We start from the raw sequence: 25,446 nt of genomic DNA on the forward strand, positions 1-25,446 counted from the left end.
CTCAAATAAATAAATAAGTCTTAAAAAAAAAAAAGGACGGAATGAATTCTAATTTATATGTTGAAGACAGAATCAACAGGTTTCTTAGTAGATCATATGTGAAAGAGAAGAGTAAAAAATGACCCCCATTCTGTACTAAGGCCCTCCACTACCCCATGTTTCCTCTTGTCATTGGCTAGAATATGGATGCAGTGATGAGCTATCTTGTACCATGTGAATGAGGAAAACATGTGTTTTCATAAGATAGAAGAAGCATGGGCCCTCCTATGACCTCGTGGAGCAGAGCTGCCCTACCTCTCTGGACTTGCCCCTTCTGGATTGCTAAGTGAGAACATCCTTGCCCTGCTATTCTTTTGGGCTTCTGTTAAAGCAGCAGGACCTGTATCCTAACTCAGCCCTCTGGGCCTTGCCTTTAAGCACTGTGGCGGAGACCTGGCCGTGTCCACGTCCTGTGAAAAGACGCCGTAAGAAACCCTTGAGGAAGCAGCTAGTCCTACCAATGGCCACGGCTTCTGGAAGCTTACTAGGAGAGAGAGAGTGGGGAGCTTCCCTTGGGGACAACAGAAAGAGGAAGAAACTGACTTTGTAAGGGGGATCTCTTTACCCCAGCCAGAGTCATTTAAGGAACACCCTTTTCAACCATGGAGACCCGAATACGAGGGAGTTTCTGCAATTGACCATGGTAAGCTGATAAGACTCCTCCTTTATAAGGAAATGAGGGGCAGATCTTGAGTTGTGATGCTATTAGACCTATTCTCTTGGAGTATTTCAAATTTCAATGTCCCGGGGAGCAGGTGAACCATAATAGGTACGGTAGTTCAGGCTGGGGAGATAATGGGCTTGGAGGGAACCAAGGAACCACAGACTCACCCACAGCAGACAGCAGTCACTCCGTCCCAGCCAATTGTTTCCATGTGGGAAATAAGGACTTAGTGTTGCCAGAGTTTTTGGAGAACGGCTGGATATCTACATTACTAATGTGAAAAGCTTCCAGCTTCTAAACTACTATTTCAGAACGAAACAGCTGCAGACCACATTCAGCCCATCTACGAATCTGGGACCCCTGGGGCGGGCCAACTCTTAAAAACTGTGAGCTTTCCACAGTGGAGGAGGCGGCTGTACATTAAAATGGAAATAGAAACTCTGGATTGGCCTCTGCAAATGACTTGCCCCTTGGTCCCAGGGAGGCAATGGTCATTTCAGGCTACTTCAAAGCCTCTCCAGAAACCCTCACTTTAACTTTCTACCAGTTAATACAGCAGACTAGGTATGAGTTGGGACAAAGGAGCGGGAGAGGGACAAGCAGACTGTGTGCCGATCATGGAGCCCGACATGGGGCTCAATCTCACGACCCATGAGATCATATGACCTGAGCTAAAATCGCGAGGATGGATGGATGCTCAACTGATTTAGCCACCCAGGCGTCCCTAGGGATGACTTTTTTTCTGTAGAGATGACTTTTTAAACTTTTAAAAACTGATATTCTGCTGTGTCATCAATCGTGTTGTGTTAAACGGATCTGTTTAGCTGCGGTGGGCTAAGAGAGAAAGGGCAAAAAGAGATACAGAAAGAAAACATGAGGAAATGGGTCCTCAGTTTAATCATGTGGATACAGTACATACACAGGCTTATCTACACAGACACATATGGCTTTGCGAAGCGATGGAAGGATGGGAATCAGCCGCAGCGGTGAAAACCAGAGAAACATCTGGGCCAGAGAAATGAGCCTTGCTGGGCAGTCACCCGAAATGAAGATGAACAGCAGCGGATTAAGTGTTTCAACCCAGGCCTAAAGGAAACACTGTCATTTATTAAACAAGCAGAGTCAATCCGTGTTGGCCGGCAGTGACTTTCCATCGGGACCTCATACAGCTTTCTCGACGTGGAAATGCTTCGGAGAGCACAATAACAATGCCAGGATGAGACTTTCAGACTTGACTGAAAAGAGGAAAGAGCTACTGTATTTGTCTTAGACCATATGTGCTGCCGAAAGGCAAATAAATGCTTCTGACTGAGAGAAAGCCTAACAAAGGTATACGTGACCACACCAGCTTTTGACGGGCCACTTAAGTTAAGTGCTAGGCTTCGCGGTGTGTGCGAACCCAGGCGGGCTCCCCCGAGTCGGTTAGAAACGTGTGAAAACCGCTCCGCGTGGAGCAAAGGTCACAGGACTATCCCTGAAGGGTATGGGTTGGTTTCCAAAGAATGTGAAGAGGTTTGTTTACCGCGGGGGATTTAGATTCTCGGAGGACCCAAGTTATCACATTCCTGGGTTACATTTACCCAGCTACTCAAGCGGCAAATGTCCAGACCTGGAGCACAGAACTGCTTTTAAAAATAAATAAATTGGTTTCTGATCTATTCAGATTTAATAGATAGTAAAGCCTAAACGCTTCTCTGAATAAACAGGTTTCACTTGCAAGAGTCCTGGCAGAAAGCATGGTGATAAATAGTCTGCAAAAGCCAGATGATTTTGGGGAAGGACATCTGGTAGAAACGTGTGTCATTAAACTTTGAAATGTGGCTTTCAACTTTTAAACTTTTAAACGCGGCTCAGCTACAGGGGGAAACATTGTGTTTCTCTACCTGACAAAACACAAAGATTCCTTCTGGCAGGACATTCAGTGAATGCAAAGGGGTTTAATTTAGTTCCATAGTGATGCGTTAGATGGATTTTTATGGACAATTGCAAAAGCCTTAAGAAAATGTAGTCTCTAATCTATTTGGAACAGAGAGAAGGATTTGATGTTGCTGACCTTTGTGAGGATTGCCTGCGTAGAGGTCCCCCAGAAACCCTGGTAAAAAAGAACTCAAGAGCTGGATGTGCCCCCTGTGAAAACCTTGAGTGAACATATATTTCGCTGCTGAATGAATGACAGGAATGAGTAGAAAGACTCGACGGATATGACAGAGAAACTCTGGTGAAAAACCACAGATCCATCACCCCGCAAACTTTATTTTTCAAGGGCTGTTGTCTTAGGGAAGAGAGATTTTTTTTTTTTTTTTTTTGAAAAGAATGTGTGTCGGGGGGGGGGGATTATCTGGAGGCATTGCTCCGTAATTTCCACCAGCTATCAAATATCAGCCCTATACCACACCCTAGATGGTACTCAAGGTGTTTGACACCAGCAGAATATTTTGCTGCCCTTCGGATGAGCAATCTCTACTTGGAAGATGTTGCAGTACACAGAACTATTTTATAAAGTTACTCCATTGATTCGGTCAAGGGAAGCAAAGGAGGTTTAAAATTGGAACTAAAGGTTGGGTTGTCTCAGCGACCAGCAGGTGGCTCTGGCGGGGTGGGAGGTGATAGAACAGTGATTGTCACATCGCCTCCCCCGCCCCCCCAAGGCCTGGCAACACAGATCCATTAATGGAGAAGCATCTTGCCTATCTGTAGTTCCTATGTCATTTAGGACTTAATGTCAGACTTTAAGATAAATAACAACAGTCCTTGGCATACTAGGAAGATGGAAGTATTTTGGTTTGGCTCAAAAAAGACAACAAAAATAGGGGAGGATTCTGGTAATGAAGCCCTTGAATGTCATGTTTAAGTATTTGGATTTTATTCCACTGCCAGTTGGGAGCAAATAAAGATGTTTGTAGCAGGGAGTGACAGCACTGAAACTTTGTTTTCCTAAAGGTCATCTGGCAGCGGTTTGGGAGAATGTTGCCACGACTGACTTCAAAGATGGAAGGGCCTTAGGCATGAGAGTGAGAATAAAGATGAGGGAGACGTCTTTGATGGACATTCATTTAAGAAATTAATAGACGCTTTCAGGAAGCTTAGCTCAACTGAGTATAATCTTCACAGTAACTTTTATATTGAGTTGGCATTAAAATCAACCTCAGATAGAAAAGCTAACTAATTGTAGGCATACAAATGTTTTATTCACTTTCGAAGGCAATGGGGTTGGGAGAAAGTACTTCCTTTATGTGAAAAGAACAATTGAATCAAGTGGAAATGAAATGATACCTATTTTCACTCTGTTGGGGTCAAGGTCTTTTCATAAAAAGGCTGACTGCGAGTCTAAACCCCAGGGTTCCCCTGAACAGTTGAAGAGGACATAGCACATATTTGCAAAGTCAGCACCTACTTACGTTCCAGTTGTTTCAGTGCTCCCCCCAGAAATTAGCGTCCGGATTTGTACAATCTCTATGGCTCTGTGGATTGCTGGGAGAGAACAGTGAATAATTAACCTTGGGTCAGGGAGAAAGCTTCAGGCTTAATTTGTTTGCGAGACTTCAAGCTAATGAACACCCAGGTGTAATTGAAATACCCAGCATTAAAGTGGCCTGTGGGCTCTGGAATCAGAATGCCTGATAGCAGTTCCCAGTCCCATCTCCTCCTGGCTGTGGAATGTCAGACTAATCACCTTCTACCTCAAAACCTCAGCTTCCTCGCTTGTAAAATAGCTAGAGTAATTGCACTAACTCATAGGGTTGCTGCAATCATCACGTAAGGAAATCCTCAAAAAGTGGTTTGCTCAGGACCTGGCACATAAAGCACGCTCGATAATTGTAGCTACTGATGATGACCAGTTCAGGACTGGATGCGGCACACGTGGGGGCGGGGGGATAGAACAGAAGAGGACTTGTTTGTGTTACTTCATGAAAAGTATGAGAAGAGGGATGCCTGGGTGGCTCAGTCGGATAAGTGGCTGCCTTTGGCTTGGGTCATGATCTCAGGGTCCTGGGATCGAGCCCCACATGGGACTCCCTGCTTAACAGAGAGCCTGCTTCTCCCTCTCCTCCCTGCTTGTGCTCTCTCTCTCACTAACTCTCTCTCAAATAAATAAATAAATAAAATCTTTAAAAAAAAAAAAAGTATGAGAAGATTTTAAGCACAGACTTAAAAAACTTATTTTGGCAGAGGTCGCCTGGGTGGCTCAGTCAGCTAAGTGTCTGCCTTCGCCTCAGGTCATGGTCTCAGGTCCCGGGATTGAGCCCCACATCTGAGCGCCACAACCAGCTCCCTGCTCAGCGGGAAGCCGGCTTCTCCCCCTCCCTCTACCCCTCCCCCCTGCTTGTGCACTTTCTCTCTTTCAAATAAATTTTTTAAAAAATCCTTTTTAAAAAACTTGTTTTGTTTGTGAGCTTCATATTTTTAAAAATATTAACTCTGTATGGAGTTCACACAATGTTAGATGCCTGCCTTCTGAAAGTGAATTGGGGGCCCCCTGTGTCTAGCCCTCAGATGTCATTGTTATCCCCATATCTGGCCAAGAGTGGTGAAAAAATAGAATACCATAGAACATTATATTCCTCTTACTTCTCTCTTTTACATAAGCTACTTATTTACTTTTGAATAAGGATATGGTCTAGGTCTTTTTACTTTTTTCTTTCCTTTTAAATGTAAGCTGTATGCCCAACATGGGGCTTGGACTCATGACCCTGAGATCAAGAGTTGCCATCCAGACTCACATGTTCTACCAACTGAGCCAGCCAGGCACCCCAACATAGTCCAGGTCTTTATCTCACTTCTTTCGAAATTTTACCCAGAGTCTGGGAGAATCACCACCATCAATAATGTAATCTTTCAAAGCCTTGGTCATAGCAAAGAGAAATCTCCAAATCAGTATTTCCTTGAAACAGGATTTTCCAAGTAATTTTTTAGCAGAAAGAATGCGGGTACTGAATTTGAAAACCTCAGTGGCATAGGACTTGGGTAACTTTATTTTTGTAGGGCATGTGACTATGCAGCTGCTGGAGATCCAAATTTTCCCAATTTACGTTTTGGATATTTTCATTCATGTAAGTGGTCAACGCTAAAGCTTTAATCCTTTTTAATGTTTTCTCACAGTGTTATGTCTCCTGGAGAATTGATTTTGGAAGCAGGAGTCACAACAGAGCACCTCACCAATTACATGACTTCTCATAGGTAGATACCACCCATGGTTTAAATTCTGAAGTCAGGGGCGCACAGTGGAAGTCTGCGCAGCCTACCATAACATACCTGTTTTCTATTTCATCATTACTTGACACTGAAGACGTTTTGCTTCTCAATCACATATAGTCAACGACATTTACAGAAGCCTAAGGGGAATACCAGGTTTAGGGTGGAAACTGAAAGGGCAGCCATTAGAGTCTTATTTTAATTTATGCTAAGATATTTCCTTTGTTGAGAGAGAAGGCTGGGGCTCCTGGGTGGCTTAATAGGTTAAGTGTCAGACTCTTGATTTCGGCTCAGCTCATCATCTCGTGGGTCCTGAGATGGAGCCTTGCATCAGGCTCTGCTCTCAGTGGGGCGTCTGCTTGAGATTCTCTCCCTTTGCCCCTGCCCCCACTCGCATGCTCTCATGCTCTCTTGCTCTCTCTCCCTAAAATAAATAAATAAACCTTAAAAAAAAATTTAAAAGGAGAGAGAAGGCTATTCTCGTAAAGAAGGAAGGAAAGTCAAGGGACTTGCAGAATAGACTGAATTTGTAGCCACTTCACAAAACAATACTGTGTATCATTCAGAGAGGTAGTAAGTGAACTTGGTCAAGGAGGTGGAAGGGAAACTTGTTCGGTTGCAACAGTGATGTTCTTCCAACACAGCAGCAAGAATGTGAGGGGTGGAGGGAAGGGCAACAATTCTAGAACTTCCTCCCATTCATGTAAGATTATGCCTGACAATATTTTTCCCTTTTTGCCCCCTCGGGGAGGACATGGGAGGGGGTGTGGGATAAAACGTAGTCACAGAAGATAAAATGAAGCCTAAGTCAAAAGTCTTGCCAGTCGATCATTATCAAACAGTTGGGTGCCGGAACCATTATTTTGATGGTTTAGAGCCATTCGTCATGAACATTTAAAATTATTTCATGGTAATGAAAACACAGCTGGCAGCCTCACCTCCACCTGGTCACGGTCAATCTGTATTAGTAGTTCATTGAGGTCGGCAAAACAGATTTTGAGAAGACCACTGGAAAGTGAAAGCAGTGTAAAAGGAAGGACTCGGGAGACTGAGGCTACTCGAAGTTCTGTCTTTGTTGGCATGTTTGAAGCAAACCAGTGAGAAAGGAAAACTGAAGGAGTCTGATAGCTGTCTTCAGATACTCGAAGATGAGGAAAAAATGAGACATTTATTCTCTGTGTTTCTCATGTTGGAGCTAGGGCAAAAAAAAATGTTGCCATAACAGCCAGGAAAATTTTGGCTTAGTAGAAACAAGAATTTATAGCTGTTCAAAACGGAGAATGTTAAAAACCTACCAGCCAACAAATCGAGCAAACAGACGCACAGCATTGGATGGGCACTGAGGGGGGTTCGGGCACAGCCTGGCTGCTGGATGGGGAGGCTCCAGAAGGCATGGATACACGCACGAGGGGGATCTTTAACTTCATCTTTTAAGAGGAAGGATCTATGACAACTGTTTTTGAGATGATTTTTGAGCCCTTATTTTCTATCTACTGATTAGGAGACTGAAGACGAGGAAAATCGCAGAACTTGGAAAAAACCTTTGGCCGGCAAGCGGGCATGGTTCGAATTCTTATCCAAATTTGTGAATGCACATGGCCTTAACCTTTAGACACCCACGGCACAAGAAGCCTTTCTCAAGCAGTAGAGCTTCTGAGAACGAGACTGACTTTAGCAAATAATCCTACTTTCTTTACTAGAGCTATACTTGTGGCTAAATGATTACAAAACAAAAGGAAAGGAAAGGAAAAAATGAAGCACTCCTCCCTACAAACGAGGGTTACTGGATAGGAGGAAGCTGAGAACGACACGAGAGAGTTGCTTCGGTTCTTTCTTCGACTTCCTCACCACTCACCACCTGCCACCCGCAGCCCTAGGCGCAGGGGAGCGGACTGGGAGCACAGGTTGTAACGCTGAGCTCCTGTCACAGGTGCATAGTAAGCCGATGTCATAGGCCCTCATCTACCCAGAACCTATTCTGTTCCTGGGGCTGGTTCTGACTCTGCTGTTAAAGTCCCTGCAAAATGTGGAAAAGTGAAGAACCAAACTGTCTGACCAGGGATCTAAACCAACTCCCATGTAGCTCTGCGGCCGCTGGATGTCTGAGGACACTCGGGCAAGTGCATATTGTTCATGGCCCTGAAGCAGGTCAAGTCTCTCTTGGTGAACTGGACCACGTATGAACCTGGAGGACCGAATTTGCCAAAGGCTTCTCCTGTCCTCCTGGATTCGCTGGGATTTCTTCTTGGCTTCCTAAGGGCAAGGGTACTTTCAAATGGTATGTGCCCAGGTTCCAGCTTACCACTTCGGTCATAGGACATTGATGAGAGAGAAGAAAATCAAAAAAGGGGAAGAAAACTTTTTTTAAAAGATTTATTTACTTATTTGAGAGAGACAGAGAGACAGAGAGAGCACAAGCAGGAGGAGAGGCAGAGGGAGAGGGAGAAGCAGACTCCCCGCTGAGTGGGGAGCCCGACACAGGGCTCGATCCCAGGACCTGGAGATCATGACCTGAGCCACCAAGGCACCCAGGGAAGAAAAATTTTAACCCAGTTTCTACTTCTGATCAAAGCCCTCCAACCAGACTTCACTGCAAGGCTCCACTTTGTCCAGAGCCTTTGAAGGGAAACAGGTTCATTATAGACACAGTGTTCCCTAGAGATTAGCATGACCCACTGTCACATTTTGAGTTTTCCCCCATGCTCTTGTTTCTTTCTTTTTTCTCTTTTAAAAGATTTTCTTTGTGGTGCCTGAGTGGCTCAGTTGGTTAAGCGTCTGCCTTCGGCTCAGATCATGATCCCAGGGTTCCGGAATTGAGTGCTGCCTCGGGCTCCCTACTCAGCAAGGAGCCTGCTTCTCCCTCTGCCTGCCACTCCCCCTGCTTGTGCTCTCTCTCCCTCTTTCTGACAAATAAATAAATACAGTCTTTTTAAAAAGTAATAAAATAAAACAAATGTGAGCCATTTCATCTCAACACAATACTGTGGAGAGTTCAGGACCTATCCCTGAACACCTGGGCATCCCGTTCTAAAGATTCAAGGATTCCATGACAACTTACAATAATAATTTACTATTATCCCAGCCATGGGAATATTTCCTTGTTGTTTGACTCCTTAGCTCACCCAAGAGCTCAGATTGCATGACGTAGGGCCGGGACCAGGGTAAGGCAGGTGAGGCAGGGTCATACAAGAGCAGGGCCAGATCCTGACTTCGCTTAACATTTTGATATTTTTTTGTTTAGAAGATGTTTTGCATCCATTTTGATTAATGAGATTTTCGGTACTTGTGACAATTTTGTGTCAGTTGTCTTATCCTAGTGTTGGCCATGCCATAACTCTTGCCCCATTTAAGTCCACAGGATCCTAGTAGCCTGGTGTGTTAAAAAAAAAAAAAAAAAAAAAAAAAAAAAAAAACTTTGGCGCTAAGGAGAGATGGTTCTAGTCTTAGTTCTGCATGTCACTAGCAGCATGTCTCTGGATGAGTCACCTTCCCTCTGAGGACCCCAGGGGTCTCATCTGGAAAATACGGGGACATTAAACTTTTATGAGAAGCACAAAGATGGCAGGACGATGTATTCTAGCTCTTTTACTACCCTCCATGCCTCCAAGTCGTATCAAATCTGGTGATTTGCACAGAGTGGGCAAACAATGTCTTCTAGTCAGTGTTTTTTACATACTGAAACAAAACCATAGACCAAGGTCCAAAATGAAAAGGCCCACACAAATTAGAAACATTCTGCAAATAAAACCGAAACCTCCCCAAACAAGAACATGGTCCCTCCCTCATTCTTCCTGGAAAAAAAAAAAGAAAAAAGAATTTAAAATCATTGCTCTCTGATTTATTTAATTACGACAAATTCTTTTTTTTCCGGGAAATATTCTGTTCAAATAGTTCAGGTTTTGAGTGAAGCAGACTTGTGTAATCAGCCCTCAGGGATTTCTTTCCATCTAAAGATACTAGTACCACCCTAATGAGTCAGATTTCATAAAATGTAACATCTGTGAGAAAAGGTTATAAACACGCAGTGGTGCCCAAAACAGCTGTGGAACTGCGGGAGAAGTAGAATCTCCGCTTCCTAACTAGGTCTGCGTATTACGTTCGCATAACTAGAAGGTAAGGAGAGAGAGAGCATTTATATCTTCCCCTCTTCTTTCCTTGACTAAGAAAGAAAGAAAAATATTAAATGAAGGAAGGAAGAGAGGAAGGGGGTGGGCAAGGAAAGAATATCATCAGATCCTGGTTCAGTGGTAAAACATAGGACTATATTTTAAGAGCTTTCTTTTATTCCTAATTCATTTTACAATAGGCATCTTTCCCATTTGCTCGCTGTCTGTAGTGGTAGAAATGAGAGGGAAGAACCACTTCTAAGGCCTCTTCACTGTATTATTTTGTAAATTGGTTCTGGACACAGTAACTATACAATAAAATAATCTGCATTTATTTAATATCTTTCTTTCATCTTTGATACGATTCACCTTGTCCCAGAGATGGAGGTCTGGTACTTGAGGAAAAGGAAAGGGGTCTTGTGAAAGTCATTAAGCACAGTGGCGCGGGAGAGAGGAAGGACGGATGCCTCTACCCGCGCTGTTCCTATCATCTCTGCTTCGGAGAACTCAACAGCCAAGTGCTTCACCAGGTACTTAAATCAGAAAATATCTTGGCACCTATACAAGTCCTATAATATATCTTCAGAGAAACATAATATAAGCATTTTGTTTCCTGGATAGGAACTTGGAAGGAATTCAGTAACAAACCACTTGTAAATAAAATTTTTAAAAAGTTTACTTTTAGCAAAGGTTCCTGTCTGTATCTTTTCTGTTCATAGATTTCCTCTAACAAGGCAAATTTAGACAAACTGTTTTAAGCCTAAAGTCCAATTACAGAAAGTTATTAAACGCAGAAAAAGCAGGTGCCTGGGTGGCTCAGTCAGTTAAGCATTTGCCTTCAGCTCAGGTCGTGATCCCAGGGTCCTGGGATTGAGTCCTCATCGGGCTCCCTGCTCAGTGGGGACCCTGCTTCTCCCTCTGTCCCTCCACCTGCTCGTGCTTTCTCCCTCCCTTTCTCTCCAGTAAATAAATAAAATCTTTAAAAATATAAAAATAAATAAACAAATAGCAGCAAAAGCATGGCCATTCTAAGTTCATATTTAAAAACCACCATACAGGGGCGCCTGGGTGGCACAGCGGTTAAGCGTCTGCCTTCGGCTCAGGGCGTGATCCCGGCGTTATGGGATCAAGCCCCACATCAGGCTCCTCCGCTATGAGCCTGCTTCTTCCTCTCCCACTCCCCCTGCTTGTGTTCCCTCTTTCGCTGGCTGTCTCTGTCCTGTCGAATAAATAAATAAAATCTTTAAAAAAAAATTAAAAAAAAAATAAAACCACCATACAGGGGCGCCTGGGTGGCTCAGTCAGTTAAGCATCTGCCTTTGGCTCGGGTCATGATCTCAGGGTCCTGGGATCAGCCCTGCATCAGGGTCCCTGCTCAGCGGGGAGCCTGCTTCTCCCTCTGCCTCTGCCCCTCCCCCTGCTTGTGCGATCTCCTCTCTCTCTCTCTCAAATAAATAAATAAAATCTTAGAAAAATAAATAAAACCACCATACAGAGTCATACTAAGAGTAACCATAGAGATCTTGAGTTGAAGACACTTTCGTTTTGCTTGCATTCAAGATAATCAAGTTTCGAAGGTTCCGAAAAGAGATACTCAGAATGGCCTTCCTATTACTTCTTAAAAAATCTAATTTTACCATACTGACCTGGAAAATAGGACTTCAAGGCAGTGTCCAGAATGTTCGTTAGAAATTACCTGTCTTCTCTCACTTCAGAATTCACTTGTTAAGCAACACCTGCATTGAACTTTGTGCCAGTTACTGTAGAAAACAAATCGTCTCCTGACAGGTTTTCCTAGTTGGTAATGTGCTTAGGCAGCAATTACAGGCCCTGGATTTTTTTCCTAAAATGGATTTGGTAAGCCTACATCAAAGAGATACAGAAGATGGGCTAATGGCGTGTTCAGTGCCTTTTTATCACCCAGGAGAAGGGAGCTGATGTGGCCTGCCTGGGCGGGGTCCCAGCCCCCCACCTCCACTTGCATTTCCACGATGTGCACCATTCCCCAAAGGCAGTGTGACTCATGTCCTGTGGCAATCTGTTCTGAAGTTTAGACGTGTGAAGTTTCTGCACCAAAGTAAGACTTCTCCTTGACCACGAGCTCTCTGTGAGTCCACAAAGAAATGTGACTGCTTTAAAAAAGGGGAAAATGGTGAATTTGTCCTTGAGCTGTTCTAATAGAATTAAGGGAGTGTTTGTCCAACTCTGCTTGAACTGGTCAGGTTGCAGCTGGGGGTATTCTTTTCTGAGAATTACAGTTTCAGATGAACAATGATAAACTGGAGCACGTCCAGAAAAGAGACAACAGGACAGAGAGAAAGCTTAAAATTACATCATGTGAGGAACGCTGAATGAATTGGTGGAAGTTATTTATTCTAGAAGAGAAAGGACAGGATAACTTTAAAAAAAAAATTTTTTTTTTTTTTTTGGTAATCTCTGTATCCAACATGGGGCTCAAACTCACAAGCCTGAGATCAAGAGTCGCATGCTCTTCCGGCTGAGCCAGCCAGGTGCCTCAGAGCAGGATAACTTTTTTCAAATGGTTCGAGGTCTGGTATGCAGATGAGGGAACTTTTATCTGGCCAGAGAGCAAAACTAAGGACGCGAGAGAAGGACACATTTTAGCTCAACATAAGGCAAAACTTTCTAAAGATGATAGTTGTTAAAAATAGGCATTTATTTATTTAAAAAATATTTATCAAAAAACATTTAAGAAAATATTTATTGAGCATCTACTATATGTCCTAAGCCCTGAACAAATAGTAGTGAATAGCAGTGAACAGAACCCACGGAGCTTTCCTTCTGGTGCAAAGCCGTGTCAGGTGATGGGACATTTCTCATACGTGGAGGTGTTTAATGAGGCAACCACGAATTGAGGGTTTTGTAGGAGGAAACCAGGAATTAAGTGTGACTGGGCTTGATGATGTCTAAAGCGCTGCCAACCCGGAAACTCTGAGGTACCTGACACAGCTTGCTGGCTCTCCTGGCCATTGGTCAGGATGTCGTTCTGATTCTGTGGCTTGGCCATAATCTCCTACCAATCCATGCATATATGCAGTGCCTCCTTCACTAAGGGGTTTGGGAGGGATGCGGTGCCATGAAGGGTAAATGTGCCATGTAATGTGCTGTGAAGGGAAACAATTTTCTCATGTCTCATTTTCACCCCCGAAGATGTAGCTGCCATTTCTATTTGTTTTCATCTTTTTCAACTTGCCCTTATTAGTTGGGGAAGGGGAGTTCTCCTTTTACAAACCAATTTCTGTTCTTTAATCTCTTTGAAAGAGGGTGAAGTTAGTATGGCCAAAGATTATGGAATTATTGGGGCACCTGGGTGGCTTAATCGGTTAAGTGCCAGACTTTTGATGTCGCCTCAGGTCATGCATGGTCTCAGGGCCGTGGGATCGAGCCCTGCATCGGGCTCTGTGCTCAGGGGGAGTCTGCTTGAGATTCCCTCTCTCCCTCTCCTTCTGCCCCTCCCCCTGCTCACACGCGAGTGCTCACTCTCTCTCAAATAAATAAATAAATCTTTAAAGATCTTAGAATTACAGTCTGCTAAAGTGAAATGAGATGGCAGAGACAATTTAGTCTAGTCTCTTCATTTTATACATGAGAAAAACAGAGAGTTAGTAGAACACATAAATACCTGAATATGGAGTGGTGGGGATAGAAAAAAAAAATCCTAAGACAGAAGCACTAATAATTACTAGGATTTTAGGCAAAACATCTACTTTGGGCCAAAAAAGTTTTATAAAGAATCATGCGGGGCGCCTGGGTGGCACAGTCGTTAAGCGTCTGCCCTCGGCTCAGGGCGTGATCCCAGCGTTCTGGATTGAGCCCCACATCAGGCTCCCCCGCTGGAGCCTGCTTCTTCCTCTCCCACTCCCCCTGCTTGTGTTCCCTCTCTCACTGGCTGTCTCTCTCTGTGTCAAATAAACAAAATCTTAAAAAAAAAAAAAAAAGAATCATGCAGAACTTCTAGAAATTACAAAGTTGATATTGAAATTTATTTTACCGCATGCATAAAATAGTAGCTTAGCCCAGTCAAAGGGAGACTGTAAACTAGAAGATGTATCTGAGGAGGGCACCTAAGACATAGCGCAGCGAAACAGTGAGATGGAAAATAGGAAAGAAAGTCTAAAACATAAAGGACGGAAGGTAAAGCAGTCTATCATATTATCAAATCAAAGTACAGAAGGGAATAAAGCCTTGTGCTAACCAGGAGGTTAAAAGTAGGTCTGCAGTCAAAGTCTAGTTGATATGTGGGTGTTTTGAGCATCTAAAAATAGGATTATAAAGTAACGGCCATAATATTCCTTTTTTTTTTTTTTTTTAAGATTTTGTTTATTTACTTGCCAGAGAGAAGGAGAGAGAGGGCACAAGCAGAGGGAATGGCAGGCAGAGGTAGAAGCAGGCTCCCCGCTGAGTAAGGAGCCTGATGCAGGACTCGATCCCAGGACCCTGGGATCATGACTTGAGCTGAAGGCAGACACTTAACTGACTGAGCCACCCAGGCATCCCATAATATTCCTGATCAGGACAGAGGTTGACTGATTTGGGGATCATTCAATCTGGTGACTCGGGAGAGGACAGGGATACCTTTGTTCTGCCCTGATAGCATCCACAGGCCCTTCTATCTTCAATTTAGGAAGAAGAGTCATGTTTGAAAACAGCATCCCTTTGGCCTTCACCCAATATGGAACAACGCCCTAAGAGAATAAATATGGAAGATACAAACTCATTCTAGAAGGGAATCAGGACCATGATTCTAAGACCTTTTGTAAAATTATGAAATGCTTGGAAATTTCTCATACCAATCATGTTTCTGGTATCTACTATTCTCCTCTGGTGATTAACAGTAAAAGATTTAAGGTAAGGGGCGCCTGGGTGGCACAGCGGTTAAGCGTCTGCCTTCGGCTCAGGGCGTGATCCCGGCATTATGGGATCGAGCCCCACATCAGGCTCCTCTGCTGGGAGCCTGCTTCTTCCTCTCCCACTCCCCCTGCTTGTGTTCCCTGTCTCGCTGGCTGTCTCTATCTCTGTCGAATAAATAAATAAAAATCTTAAAAAAAAACAGTAAAAGATTTAAGGTAAAAATAAATGTTTGTGGAGCAAAGAATATGGCAGTTGGATAGACGTGCAACAAGAGAGGTGGGTAGAGTCAGCCACTGAGGAAGAGGGAGGTGTCTGAGGTCCTGGGGCCCCTCGTGGATAAGGAGAGAAAACAGGAGCTGCTTCGAGCCTGGCTCTGAGGCTGAGCTGCAGAAACAGACGAGTGGGCCTCTTGAGCAATGCAGTCAGTGGAATCCACACGACGCCCTGCGCCTTACTGTGTATGTATTCAGATGAAATGACAGCGTTGGTAGACCGTTCCTAATAGCTCGGAAGCTGGGTGGAATTATGATTCCAGCAATATGGGACTCTGGATATCCGGGTATTCTTTAAACACTTCTCACTACAAAACCTCGAAAAACACTGGATTAAACATAACAAAATCATCTTTCTAAATGTATGGCTGAGCTGGCGAGAAAGTAAAGGAAATTCGTAGGGGCCTGAACTCAAATGGGGGGATCAGGAATGCAGAGAAGCATCAAAGCCATGGCTTATGCAACCTTTCCTTTGTTGTTACCACCATGCAAAGCTAAGAAGGTATAATGTAAGACCTGGAAATTTCCTTAAATGCCTGGAACCAGTAAGTCTCCCAGGTTTTGCTGAGGAGCCAGGGGGCACGGATGCATGTTGGGGGCACACTTTCTTTTCTTTTTCTTTTTTTTTTTAATTTTTTTTTCAGCTTTTTATTTATTTGTTTGAGAGACAGAGAGTGAGTGAGCGAGAGAGAGAGCACAAGCCGGAGGAAGGGCAAGAGAAGGAGAACCAGGCTTCCCACAGTCGCTTAACTTACTGAGCCACCCAGGTGCCCCAAGGGGGCACACTTTCAAGTCTGCCTTAGGCTTCATTTTCTGCTTGCAGAACCTTCAAGGTCATCCAAGGTGAAAGCTTAGGGCCTTTTCATGGCTTTCTTGGCAATGCACCGGACCCTGGGCATGAGCACAGCCCTATACTTGCATGTGGCCTTCTTCATTCTCAGGTATAGGGCAGAGCTTTTCAAAGCCTCTCTGTCTTATTCCTCAGTCTTTTAAAGCTTTTGGTGAGGGGCGCCCGGGAGGCTCAGTCAGTTAAGCGTCCAACTCTTGGTTTTGGCTCAGGTTGTAATCTCAGGGTTGTTTTTGTTTTGGGGTTTTTTTTGTGTGATATTTTATTTATTTATTTGACACAGAGAGAGACAGCTAGAGAGGGAACACAAACAGGGGGACTGGGAGAGGGAGAAGCTTCCTGCTGAGCAGGGAGGCCTCTGATGCGGGGCTGGATCCCAGGACCCCAGGATCATGACCTGAGCCAAGGCAGACGCTGGACAATTGAGCCACCCCGGCGCCCCATGATCTCAGGGTCTTGCTCCTGAGCCCTGCATTGGGCTCCCTGCTTAGCGGGGAGTCAGCGTCCTCCTTCTCCCTCTCCCTCTGCCCCTCCCCACCTCACACATGTGCGTGCACGTGCGCGTGCTCTCTCAAATAGATGAATAAATAAATCTTTAAAAAAATTTTTTTTAAATAAAGCTTTTGGTTAATGCTTTCCCTCAACTGGTATCCATCTCCTCAGGCAGCTGCAAAGCTAAGTAACTTCCTGTTATTATTTTCGATAAATGCTTATGGGGAAAAAGCTTTTCACCGTCGGTGAGCTGCCTTAGGTCAAATATAGATAATCCTGCAAGCGAGGCTTTCCAGGGAGCCACCAGCCAGGTCACATAATAGTTCCCCGGGAGTGAAGCTTTTAAGGAGTCCCAAAACTACTCTCTCTTCCTTTCGCTTGCTACGAGGCGGCCGGGCTTCACTGAGGGGGTGGACTGTTAGTTTTCCAGAAGATTGCCAGGCAGGGTAAGACTAGAGCAAGTCACAAATGCCACGCAGCTCACTTCTTGTACTGAGATTAAGCCGTTTTAAATTTTGTTGTTTTTGTTTGTTTTCGATGAACACTCCCGGATTATCGCAAGCCTTTGGATTAGGATTAGAGTTCTGGAAAAGTGGATTCAGACCATTTTGCGTTTCTTGTTGCTTTGTGGAGGAGAGCATTTTCTGAGGTCCTGACTTTGCTTGTTTTGCTCATGTCACCCAGATGGGGAGTTTGAACAGGCATATTTTGTGCATATGGGAACCACGTGGCTCAAATAGCATGGTGTTCTTTAAAAAATTAGGCTGAGGGGTGCCTAGGTTAAGTGTCCAACTCTTGGTTTCAGCTCCGGTCTGATCTCAGGGTCATGAGATCAAGCCAGGCTGATCAAGTCAGGCTCTGTGCTCAATTGGAGTCTGTTTGAGATTCTCTCCCTCCCCCTCTAGCCCCCTGCTCACCCTCTCTCTCTTTGAAATAAATAAATAAATCTTCAAAAAAAAAAAAAAGCCCCACAAATAAAAAATAAGGCATATTAAGTCTAAGAATAGTAATTTAGCCTGCTTACTAGTTAAACTCCTATGGAAACATGTATATTTTCTCACCATCTTCTCCTCCCTAAATTTAATTTAGTTGTAGAGACTATAAAAGTGAATGAATGAATACATGAATCAATCAAACAGTCAAATTTGTTTCTCATCAAAGGGTCCAGTACAGGGACTTAAACACAATGAATATTCAAGGAATGGTATTGAATTAAAACAAATTGGCTCAAAATAGGCAAAATTGACCAATTCTCTATTATACTTTATCCTCACAAAACACTAAATCTTTAGCTTTATATTTATCTCATATAAAGTTGTAAATTTTATGTTGATGATTTCCCACTTCTTTAATGTTTATGGGATATGTCTTAGGTTAGGTGGGAAAAAAGTACTGTAATATAGTTTTAGCGGTAAATTCTTTCCATAAAAGAAGGGAAAAAAGGAGAGAGGAGGGATGGAGGAAAGGAGGGGGGAAAGAGGAAGATACTCCTGTCCCTTGTCAAGGTGGTGGCCACGGACAAATTTGGAAAGTATTTGACTAATACCTAGCAGAGATAATTATTTTCCATCAGAAAACTTATAACTAGCTCAATTGAAGGACATTAGTTAAAGAAGGCTGTCTGGAAATAATCTGAAAAGATCTTCGTGTCTCATGTCTTCCTTAATTTGTTATAATGAATGAGTCATAATATTTTAAGAGGATTAGAGCTGCTTATAATGAGTGCTACATTTAAAGGACTAAAGAAGCTTTAGTAACAATATAATATAATATGATTATGGTACAACATAATATGATGGGACAAGATAATATGATTCTTTCATTTCCTGTTTTCACTAGCAAATTACAAAAAAAACCACAAAGCAGCTTTTGTTTCGTTCTTTGCTACAGAAGAAAATGTGAAGGTTAAGTGGTATCTGGCTACGTATACACACTCAAACACACACAAATACCGAGTTAACTCAATTTTATACATGTGTAATAAAATTGGTGTCATAAGTCATTTTATCTCTTTACTTCTCTATGACTCTCCTTTATTAATAATGAATATAAAAGCGGGCCTTCAATGACTATGCTAGCAAAGATAGTCCACATCTTCGAAAATTGTTTCATCTGCATTAATACTTAAAATCATCGAATTAAAAGCAAATCATATTTTCCTCAGTTCCTGTGACATTAAGTCACAAGACTCAAATTTGAAAAAACACCGAAAAACAGGAAGGTTCTTCAAGACATCAGACCTGTTCTGTTTAGCCTTTGTCAAGGAAAAACAAATTGTAGTTCCAGATTAAAAGAGAAAAGATGGGGGGCCTGACGGGCTCTGGGTGGAACATGCAACTCTTGCTCTGGGGTCATGAGTGCAAGACCCACATCATGCTTGCTTGCTTGCTTTTTTAAAGCTTTTGTTTTTTTATTTATTTTTATTTTTTTATTTTTTTAAAGATTTTATTTATTTATTTGACAGAGATAGAGACAGCCAGCGAGAGAGGGAACACAAGCAGGGGGAGTGGGAGAGGAAGAAGCAGGCTCACAGCAGAGGAGCCTGATGTGGGGCTCGATCCCATAACTCCGGGATCATGCCCTGAGCCGAAGGCAGACGCTTAACCGCTGTGCCACCCAGGCGCCCCATGTTTTTTTATTTGAGAGAGAGAGAGCACAAGGGAGAACATGAGCTGGGGGAGGGGCAGAGGGAGAAGCAGTCTCCCCGCTGAGCCCACTTGGGGCTCAATCTCAGGACCCCGAGATCATGACCTGAGCCAAAGTCAGACGCTGAACCCACTGAGCCACCCAGGTAGGTGCCCCTAGAGGTTTCTTTAAAAAAAAAAGGAAAAAAATGTAATCTGTGACAATTGACTAGATATCGATTTTTTGCATTTATCTTTTTTTTTTTTTAACTGAGGTATAGTTACTACATAGTCTAGATCCCGAACTTGTTGCCCTAGCTCGTGGGAGAATCATCAGGAGGTAGTGTCCAATTAGCAGCCCTTCAGGGCCTGCTGCTCCTACGTAGAGCTCCCTTCCCGGGGCCATGCCCTTCTAGAGCGGCTCACCTCCAGTGAGGGTTAGCATGGAAATAGAAAGCCCGGACCATGGTGGCCCAGTGGGGGACAATTCTGATGGATCCATTTTAGCTTCATAGGTCCACCTCTGGCTATCTTTGCTAGTCCTACCTTGCAGCTCAATTTCTCCCCCTGCTCAATTGTCTTTCTGCACACAGGTATTGATCCTAAGTTCACGACCTAATATCCGATCATTAAACTCTGTCTCTGAGTTTTCTTCTAGAAGAACTCAACCTGTGACACAAGATGGATATCAGACAAGCTCTAAATGAGGAACTTTTTTTTTTTAAGTTCTGTTTTCTTTTAAAATGCCAACGTCATCAAAGACAAAGAAAGGCTATGGAAATGTTCCAGATTAAAACAGACCAAAGACACGTGGCAACTAAATGTAATATATGATGCTGGACTCCATCCTATACTAGAGAAAAATAAAAGGCCAAAAAGAACATTATTGAAGCAATCGACGGAACTGGAACGTGGATTAGAGATTGGCTAAAAGTATTGCAGCAACTTAAAATTTCCTGTGATTATCAAGTATGCGGCGATTATGTAGAAGGATGTCCTTGCTCTTAGGAAACAGACACTAAAATACACAGGGAGAAGGGGGCATGAAGCATGTAACTTCCTCTCAAATGATTCAGAAAAACTGCATACACAGATACACAGACAGAACAGAAACACAAACGGAGCAAAAATTTAACCATCGGTGAACAGAGGTAAAAAGGGATTTGGGAGGATTCTTTGAATTTTTCTTGTGACTCTTTTGCAAGCTTGAGATTATTGTCAAATAATAAATTGAAAATATAGACATAATTACTGGTCAACCAGATATGGCAAAATGTTAATAATCAATCGAGATTATAAGTACTTAATTGTTCTCTGCACTATTCTTTCAACTTTCCTGAGTGTTTGGAATTTTTCATAATAAAAAGTTGGAAAAAAATACAGGCCAGGACATTTGCTATGTCTCAACTCTTTAAGGCTTGCAAGAGTATACTGTTTGGAACCCTGTGCCCTGATTTCAGGTAGGGGCCACAGATTTCATGGTTACTTTATCTGTGATGAACAGAGCACATCTTAGCATACAGGTTAGGCTCTGAAAGCTCTCCCCTCTCTACAGGAGAGCTCTTTAAATCATTAATTATTTACCTCCTCTCTCTAAGAAACCCCATTAGATGTACAGTGTAAGCTCGGAGTCCCCAAGCTTTGTCTTTTTTTAGTCTCTGCTATATCCTTAGTTGCTAGAACAATTCCCAGAACATGGAATATGGTCCATAAATACCTGGTGAAAGAACAAGTGAAGAAGATCTTAAATAAATACAGACTTGGGTATAAGTCAAAAAAAATTTTACCTACGAAACATCAACTTCCGTCATTATGGTCAAAATTACATTTGGCTTTACTTTTTTTTGCTTACTTTCTCTTTCTTATTGCAAGGTGGGAGCATCAGAATTCTGGAATCATCTCAACAACCAAGTCGTTTATCTGGATAAACCTGAGCCGGGAAATAGTTTGAGGGAGGGCTGCTGGGCTCCTGGAGGGAGCAGCAGAGCCTTGAGGAAGCAAGCCCGTTAGGGCATGAAGTGTAGAGTGCCCTTGAGGAAGGAGGTGCAGCCGCTGTTGCTGGGGACCTACGAGGGGAGGACTCACCACCCAGGATAGAGCTGACTCGGATCCCAGAGAACCGATGTTCCACCACATGTGGCGGAATGAAGGCAGCCAGCTAAAGCGAGCCAAGCGTCAGAGAAGGTAGCTATTTATTAGCCAAGGATCTCACTCCGTTAAGACCAGAAACAAACAAAGCTGCAGGAGCCGAATCAGCCAGAAATCATGACTGGAGCAAGAACCAAGAGGAACCTAAACAGATGTGGAAATAGAGAGCAGTAGCCTGGCCATCGGTTTTGTCTAATTTGGATGTTTGCCCACATGGAGCTGGGTGGAAGTGTTAACCGCGGAACAACAGCCTTCCCACGATCACGTCCTCCTGGCAAACCACTGGTGCTTGCTGATGGTGCTGGTGGCCACGGGGGCTCGGTCCCAGCTGGCAAGGGTCACCCTGGGACACGTGCTGGCTGTTGTCAGCCGGAGCACCCTTTAGATTCTACTTGACTATACTGTGCAGACTGTTTCTACTCCAAGCTCAGAGTTAGAGCCCTTTGAGCAAAGTATAACCAAGAGCCTTCAGTTTTTCATCTTTTCTCCCTCTGTCCAGTCCCCACCTTCTAATTTTCAAATCTAGAAAGCTGCTTGCTTCCTAGGCAACTTTTATTTAAAACAATTTGTTTAAGGGTGCCTGGGTGGTTCAGTCAGTTAAGCGTCTGCCTTCAGCTCAGGTCATGATCCCAAGGTCCTGGGATTGAGCCCTGCATCAGGTTCCCTGCTCAGTGTGGAGTGTGGAGTCTGCTTCTCCCTCTCCTGTTGCCCCTCCCCCTTCAAATATAGAAATAAAATCATTAAAAAATAAAATAAAATAATTTGTTTAAATTTGTAATTAGTTAACTAAGGATATACTGTATGGTGACTAATATAACATAATAAAAAGTTACTATAAAAAACCCAATAATTTGTAATTAGTTATTTTACACTGAATAATAAAAAAATATCCGCTTAACTAACAGACCCAGCAAATATCTGGTGTTTTCCAGGTGACATCTTATCATGCTGCTTACAAACACACACACACATACTTCTCGACCTCTTGACACATTGACGTGGAACATTAGAATTAAAATCACTACAGCGGTCCTAACACAGAAGTATATTGTAAGACATGATTTGTGATGTGTAGGTGTCCTGAAAAATACAATTTATGGTTGTTGTGGTTTTTTCAAGATTTAAAAAAAATTTTTTTAAGTAATCTCTACACCCAACATGGGGCTTGAACTCACAACCCCAAGATCAAGAGTTGCATGTTGTTCCGACCAAGGCAGTCAGGCCCTCCCTACAGCTGGGGTTTATTTCAGATATTTTACCCATTTACAGTGACAGTACTACATAATATTTCTTCCATTTTTTTTCTTCCATCTATTTCATTAGAAAATACTCAGCTTATTGGCCTATAAGAGGACTTTACTGATGATGTCACCAGCGTGGCCAAAAGCTGAGTTGTCATGGGAGGAGTTATCACTCCAAAAGGGGACTAAGTTAGTACACCTGCAAAGCAGAGGCAGTAAAACAACAAAAAGGTCTAACTTTATGGGTCAATGTATAGTTTTGCAGGAAGGATATTCTGGAAAAAAAACTATTTTACTTCCATTACGAAATGTATGAGTTTGGTTTAGTGTATATATATATGTATTTTTTTTACATATGAATTACATATGAAGAGGGATATAATTTTTTCAGTATTTAGGGCCTGTCAGGAAAAATTGTTGAAGGATACTGAAATGGGAAGACAGGTTCTGAGTATCCTATCTGGTGTGTGTTTTCGGGTTCTCTGCCTGTTACTATCTGAATATTTCACAATTGTGCACATTGTCGATAACTTATAATAATGCAAATGATCCTTGTCCACAGAAATATGAATGAATTGTGTCCAGTGGAATGCAAGTGATTGTTGCCTTGTGAATTACTAAGCAGTTTTGCCAATTTTGCAACGGTTTATAAACTCATTTCAACGTTCCTGATGGCTTATACATGCGTGATACTTTGAATTCTCTTTTTAACCCATGGTAACATCTTACTGAGTCTATCATTCACTAATGAGTTAAAAAAAAAGAACTTTGAGACATGTTAATTTTATATTTGTATGTGAGTCATGATTTAACTGTTTAAAAAATTATCTTTTAATAGATCTTTAGTCCAAAAGTGTTGGTCTGACCTTGAGAGGACAATGAAGAGGGAGAGGAGGATGGGGGTGTGGTAAGGTTTTTAAAAAATGTATATGAAATTTCTTTCTGGTCCACTCAATTTCCAAAACCTAAATTTACCTCCCACTCCTAGAATAATGATGGAACTGAACATCAAGATGGGGAAGCAGTCCCTCAGAGGAAAGGAGGGCTGAGTGGAATTCCAGACAAGCAGGGAAGGGCTTCAGGAGAGAAAATTCTGATAGCACTCCAAGTTTGGTATTACAGATGCAAATTCTTTCTTGAGGGATCCCAGACTCTCTTCCCCGCACCCTTACCTGTCCTCTTTAAGGACCGTGTGTTAGAAGCCAGGTCCCTAGTAGGACTGTTGGAATCGAGAGACCAATAAATAAGATGAATAGAATTGCTTTGCACAGCCAGAACACTAACCCAGTACTCAGATATGTACAGCTCTCCTTTTATCTCTCCCTCTTTCTTTCTTTCTTTCTTTCTTTCTTTCTTTCTTTCTTTCTTTCTTTCTCTCTTTCTTTTCTTTCTTTCTCTCTCTCTTTCTTTCTTTCTCTCTTTCTCCCTCTTTCTTTCTTTCTTTTTCTTTCTTTCTTTCTTTCTTTCTTTCTTTCTTTCTTTCTTTCTTTTTTTCTTTTCTTTCTTTCTTTCTTTCTTTCTTTCTTTCTTTCTTTCTTTCTTTCTTTCTTTCTTTCTTTCTTTCTTTCTTTCTTTCTTTCTTTCTTTCTTTCTTCTTTCCTGCAGTCAGACTGAGGCTACTTTAATTGCTGCTGCAGCTACCCAGAGGAAGGGAGCCAAGCCCATGCTCTAGCCACCCCCAAACTACAGATAATTGGTTAGATGTGGCATTTTGCCTGATCGACGCTGCAGTTCCAGAACACAGACTGCCTTCCTTGGCCCGAGGATACGTATCTGGCTCACCAATGTGAGATGAAGAGAAGCCATGGCAGCCCCCAACGACACTCCAGTTATGTCTCATCTGTCACTGCCCTTGCTCCCCACTCCCCCTTGAGATATCTAAATAATATTTAGGGTAGGGTGTTTACATACAGTTGAATTTTATTTTGTTTTTATTATTTTTTTAAAGATTGTATTTATTTACTTTTGCGCGTGAGAGAGAGAAAGAGTGAGAGAGCAAGAACAAGCGGGGGTGGGGGGGGAGCAGAGGGAGAGGGAGAAGCAGACTCCCCGTTGAGTGGGGAGCCCGATGCGGGACTCGATCCCAGGCCTCTGAGATCACGACCTGAGCCGAAGGCAGACACTTAACCGACTGAGCCACTCAGGCACCGCCCCAAGTTGAATTTTAGTTCTCCATTTCCTTTCCAGTCTTCCATGTCTGTCTTCTCTGTCACCCTCGTCTCTCTCTCCCACCAGTCCATCCTCTCCAAGTGCCTGGGTGAGATCCACAGCAGTCGTGAGCATTTCTGGGCGGTATTTTACGGAGTGAAGCCCTGGGGCCCTGGAGTCAGGCAGACCCTGGTTTCAAATTCCAGTTCTACTTACTACCTACCTGTGTGGCCTTGCGAAGTTAGTCAAAAGCCCCAAGCCTCAATTTCTCCATCTGTAAAAGAGGGATAATAATAATAATACCTACTTGACTGGGTCGCTGTGGGGATGAAATGAGGCAGTCCAGTGATGCTCAGTGTCTGACTACTATTATAATTGTTTTTTTCCTGCCTTCAGACGCCCTGTTTCCCATTCTCCCCCTATTTCCAGTGTACTTCTATGTCCCACCGTCTTATTTGTAGGTATTATTTCACATTTTTTTTTTCAATCCACCGTAGATACTGATAAGGTACAGGACATGCTACCCCAAAATACGGCACCTCGGTATATTGAGTAGTTTCAGCGAAGGAGCTTGAGAAATAGCAGGTTTCGGGAAGGACTCTCTGACCTTTCCTGGTCTCCTTGAAGCAGCTCATATGAGTCTCACGTGAGAGGTGCCCTCCCTACACCCTGAGGAAAGCACCTCTGAGGAAGGAGGGACTCTGAGAAGAATCTGAACCAACAAGCCCTGCTTTGCTTCCCCCACTGTACTACTCTCTGCTCATTACCCTTTGCCCTGGCACATTTTCCATGAGTCCCCA

General features: G+C 43.1%; 1 protein-coding gene and 1 long non-coding RNA gene across 10 annotated transcripts in view; one reads left to right on the top strand and one right to left on the bottom strand.

The window, feature by feature from the left end:
- CMKLR2 (chemerin chemokine-like receptor 2) overlaps positions 1-25,446 on the bottom strand; it is a 45,711-nt gene that overhangs the window by 9,295 nt on the left and 10,970 nt on the right. For 2 of the 8 annotated variants that reach the window (XM_045806579.2, XM_087862866.1), the window contains 2 exons: positions 24,870-24,920; positions 4,102-4,174 (listed from right to left, as the gene is read on the bottom strand). Coding sequence is in view for 1 of the 8 variants with exons in the window: in XM_045806580.2 (XP_045662536.2) it covers positions 21,195-21,245 (51 nt within the window). In the remaining 7 variants the exon portion in view is untranslated. Of the gene's footprint in view, positions 1-4,101; positions 4,175-11,648; positions 17,409-20,961; positions 21,026-21,194; positions 21,405-24,267; positions 24,752-24,869; positions 24,921-25,446 lie in introns of those variants that run through there. The other 6 variants (XR_006781228.2, XR_006781229.2, XM_045806575.2 and 3 more) reach the window with 5 other exon arrangements.
- LOC123798240 (uncharacterized) lies at positions 545-21,112 on the top strand. Of its 2 annotated transcripts, none has more exons than XR_006781232.2 (4): positions 545-682; positions 10,382-10,532; positions 19,703-20,260; positions 20,982-21,112. It is a non-coding gene; the product is annotated as an uncharacterized LOC123798240 (long non-coding RNA). The 2 variants fall into 2 exon arrangements; XR_006781233.2 differs by lacking the exon at positions 545-682 and adding an exon at positions 9,925-10,009.

This window comes from Ursus americanus, chromosome 1, assembly GCF_024610735.1.
Source record: "Ursus americanus isolate L20-20 chromosome 1, mUrsAme1.1.p, whole genome shotgun sequence".
NCBI lineage: Eukaryota > Metazoa > Chordata > Mammalia > Carnivora > Ursidae > Ursus > Ursus americanus.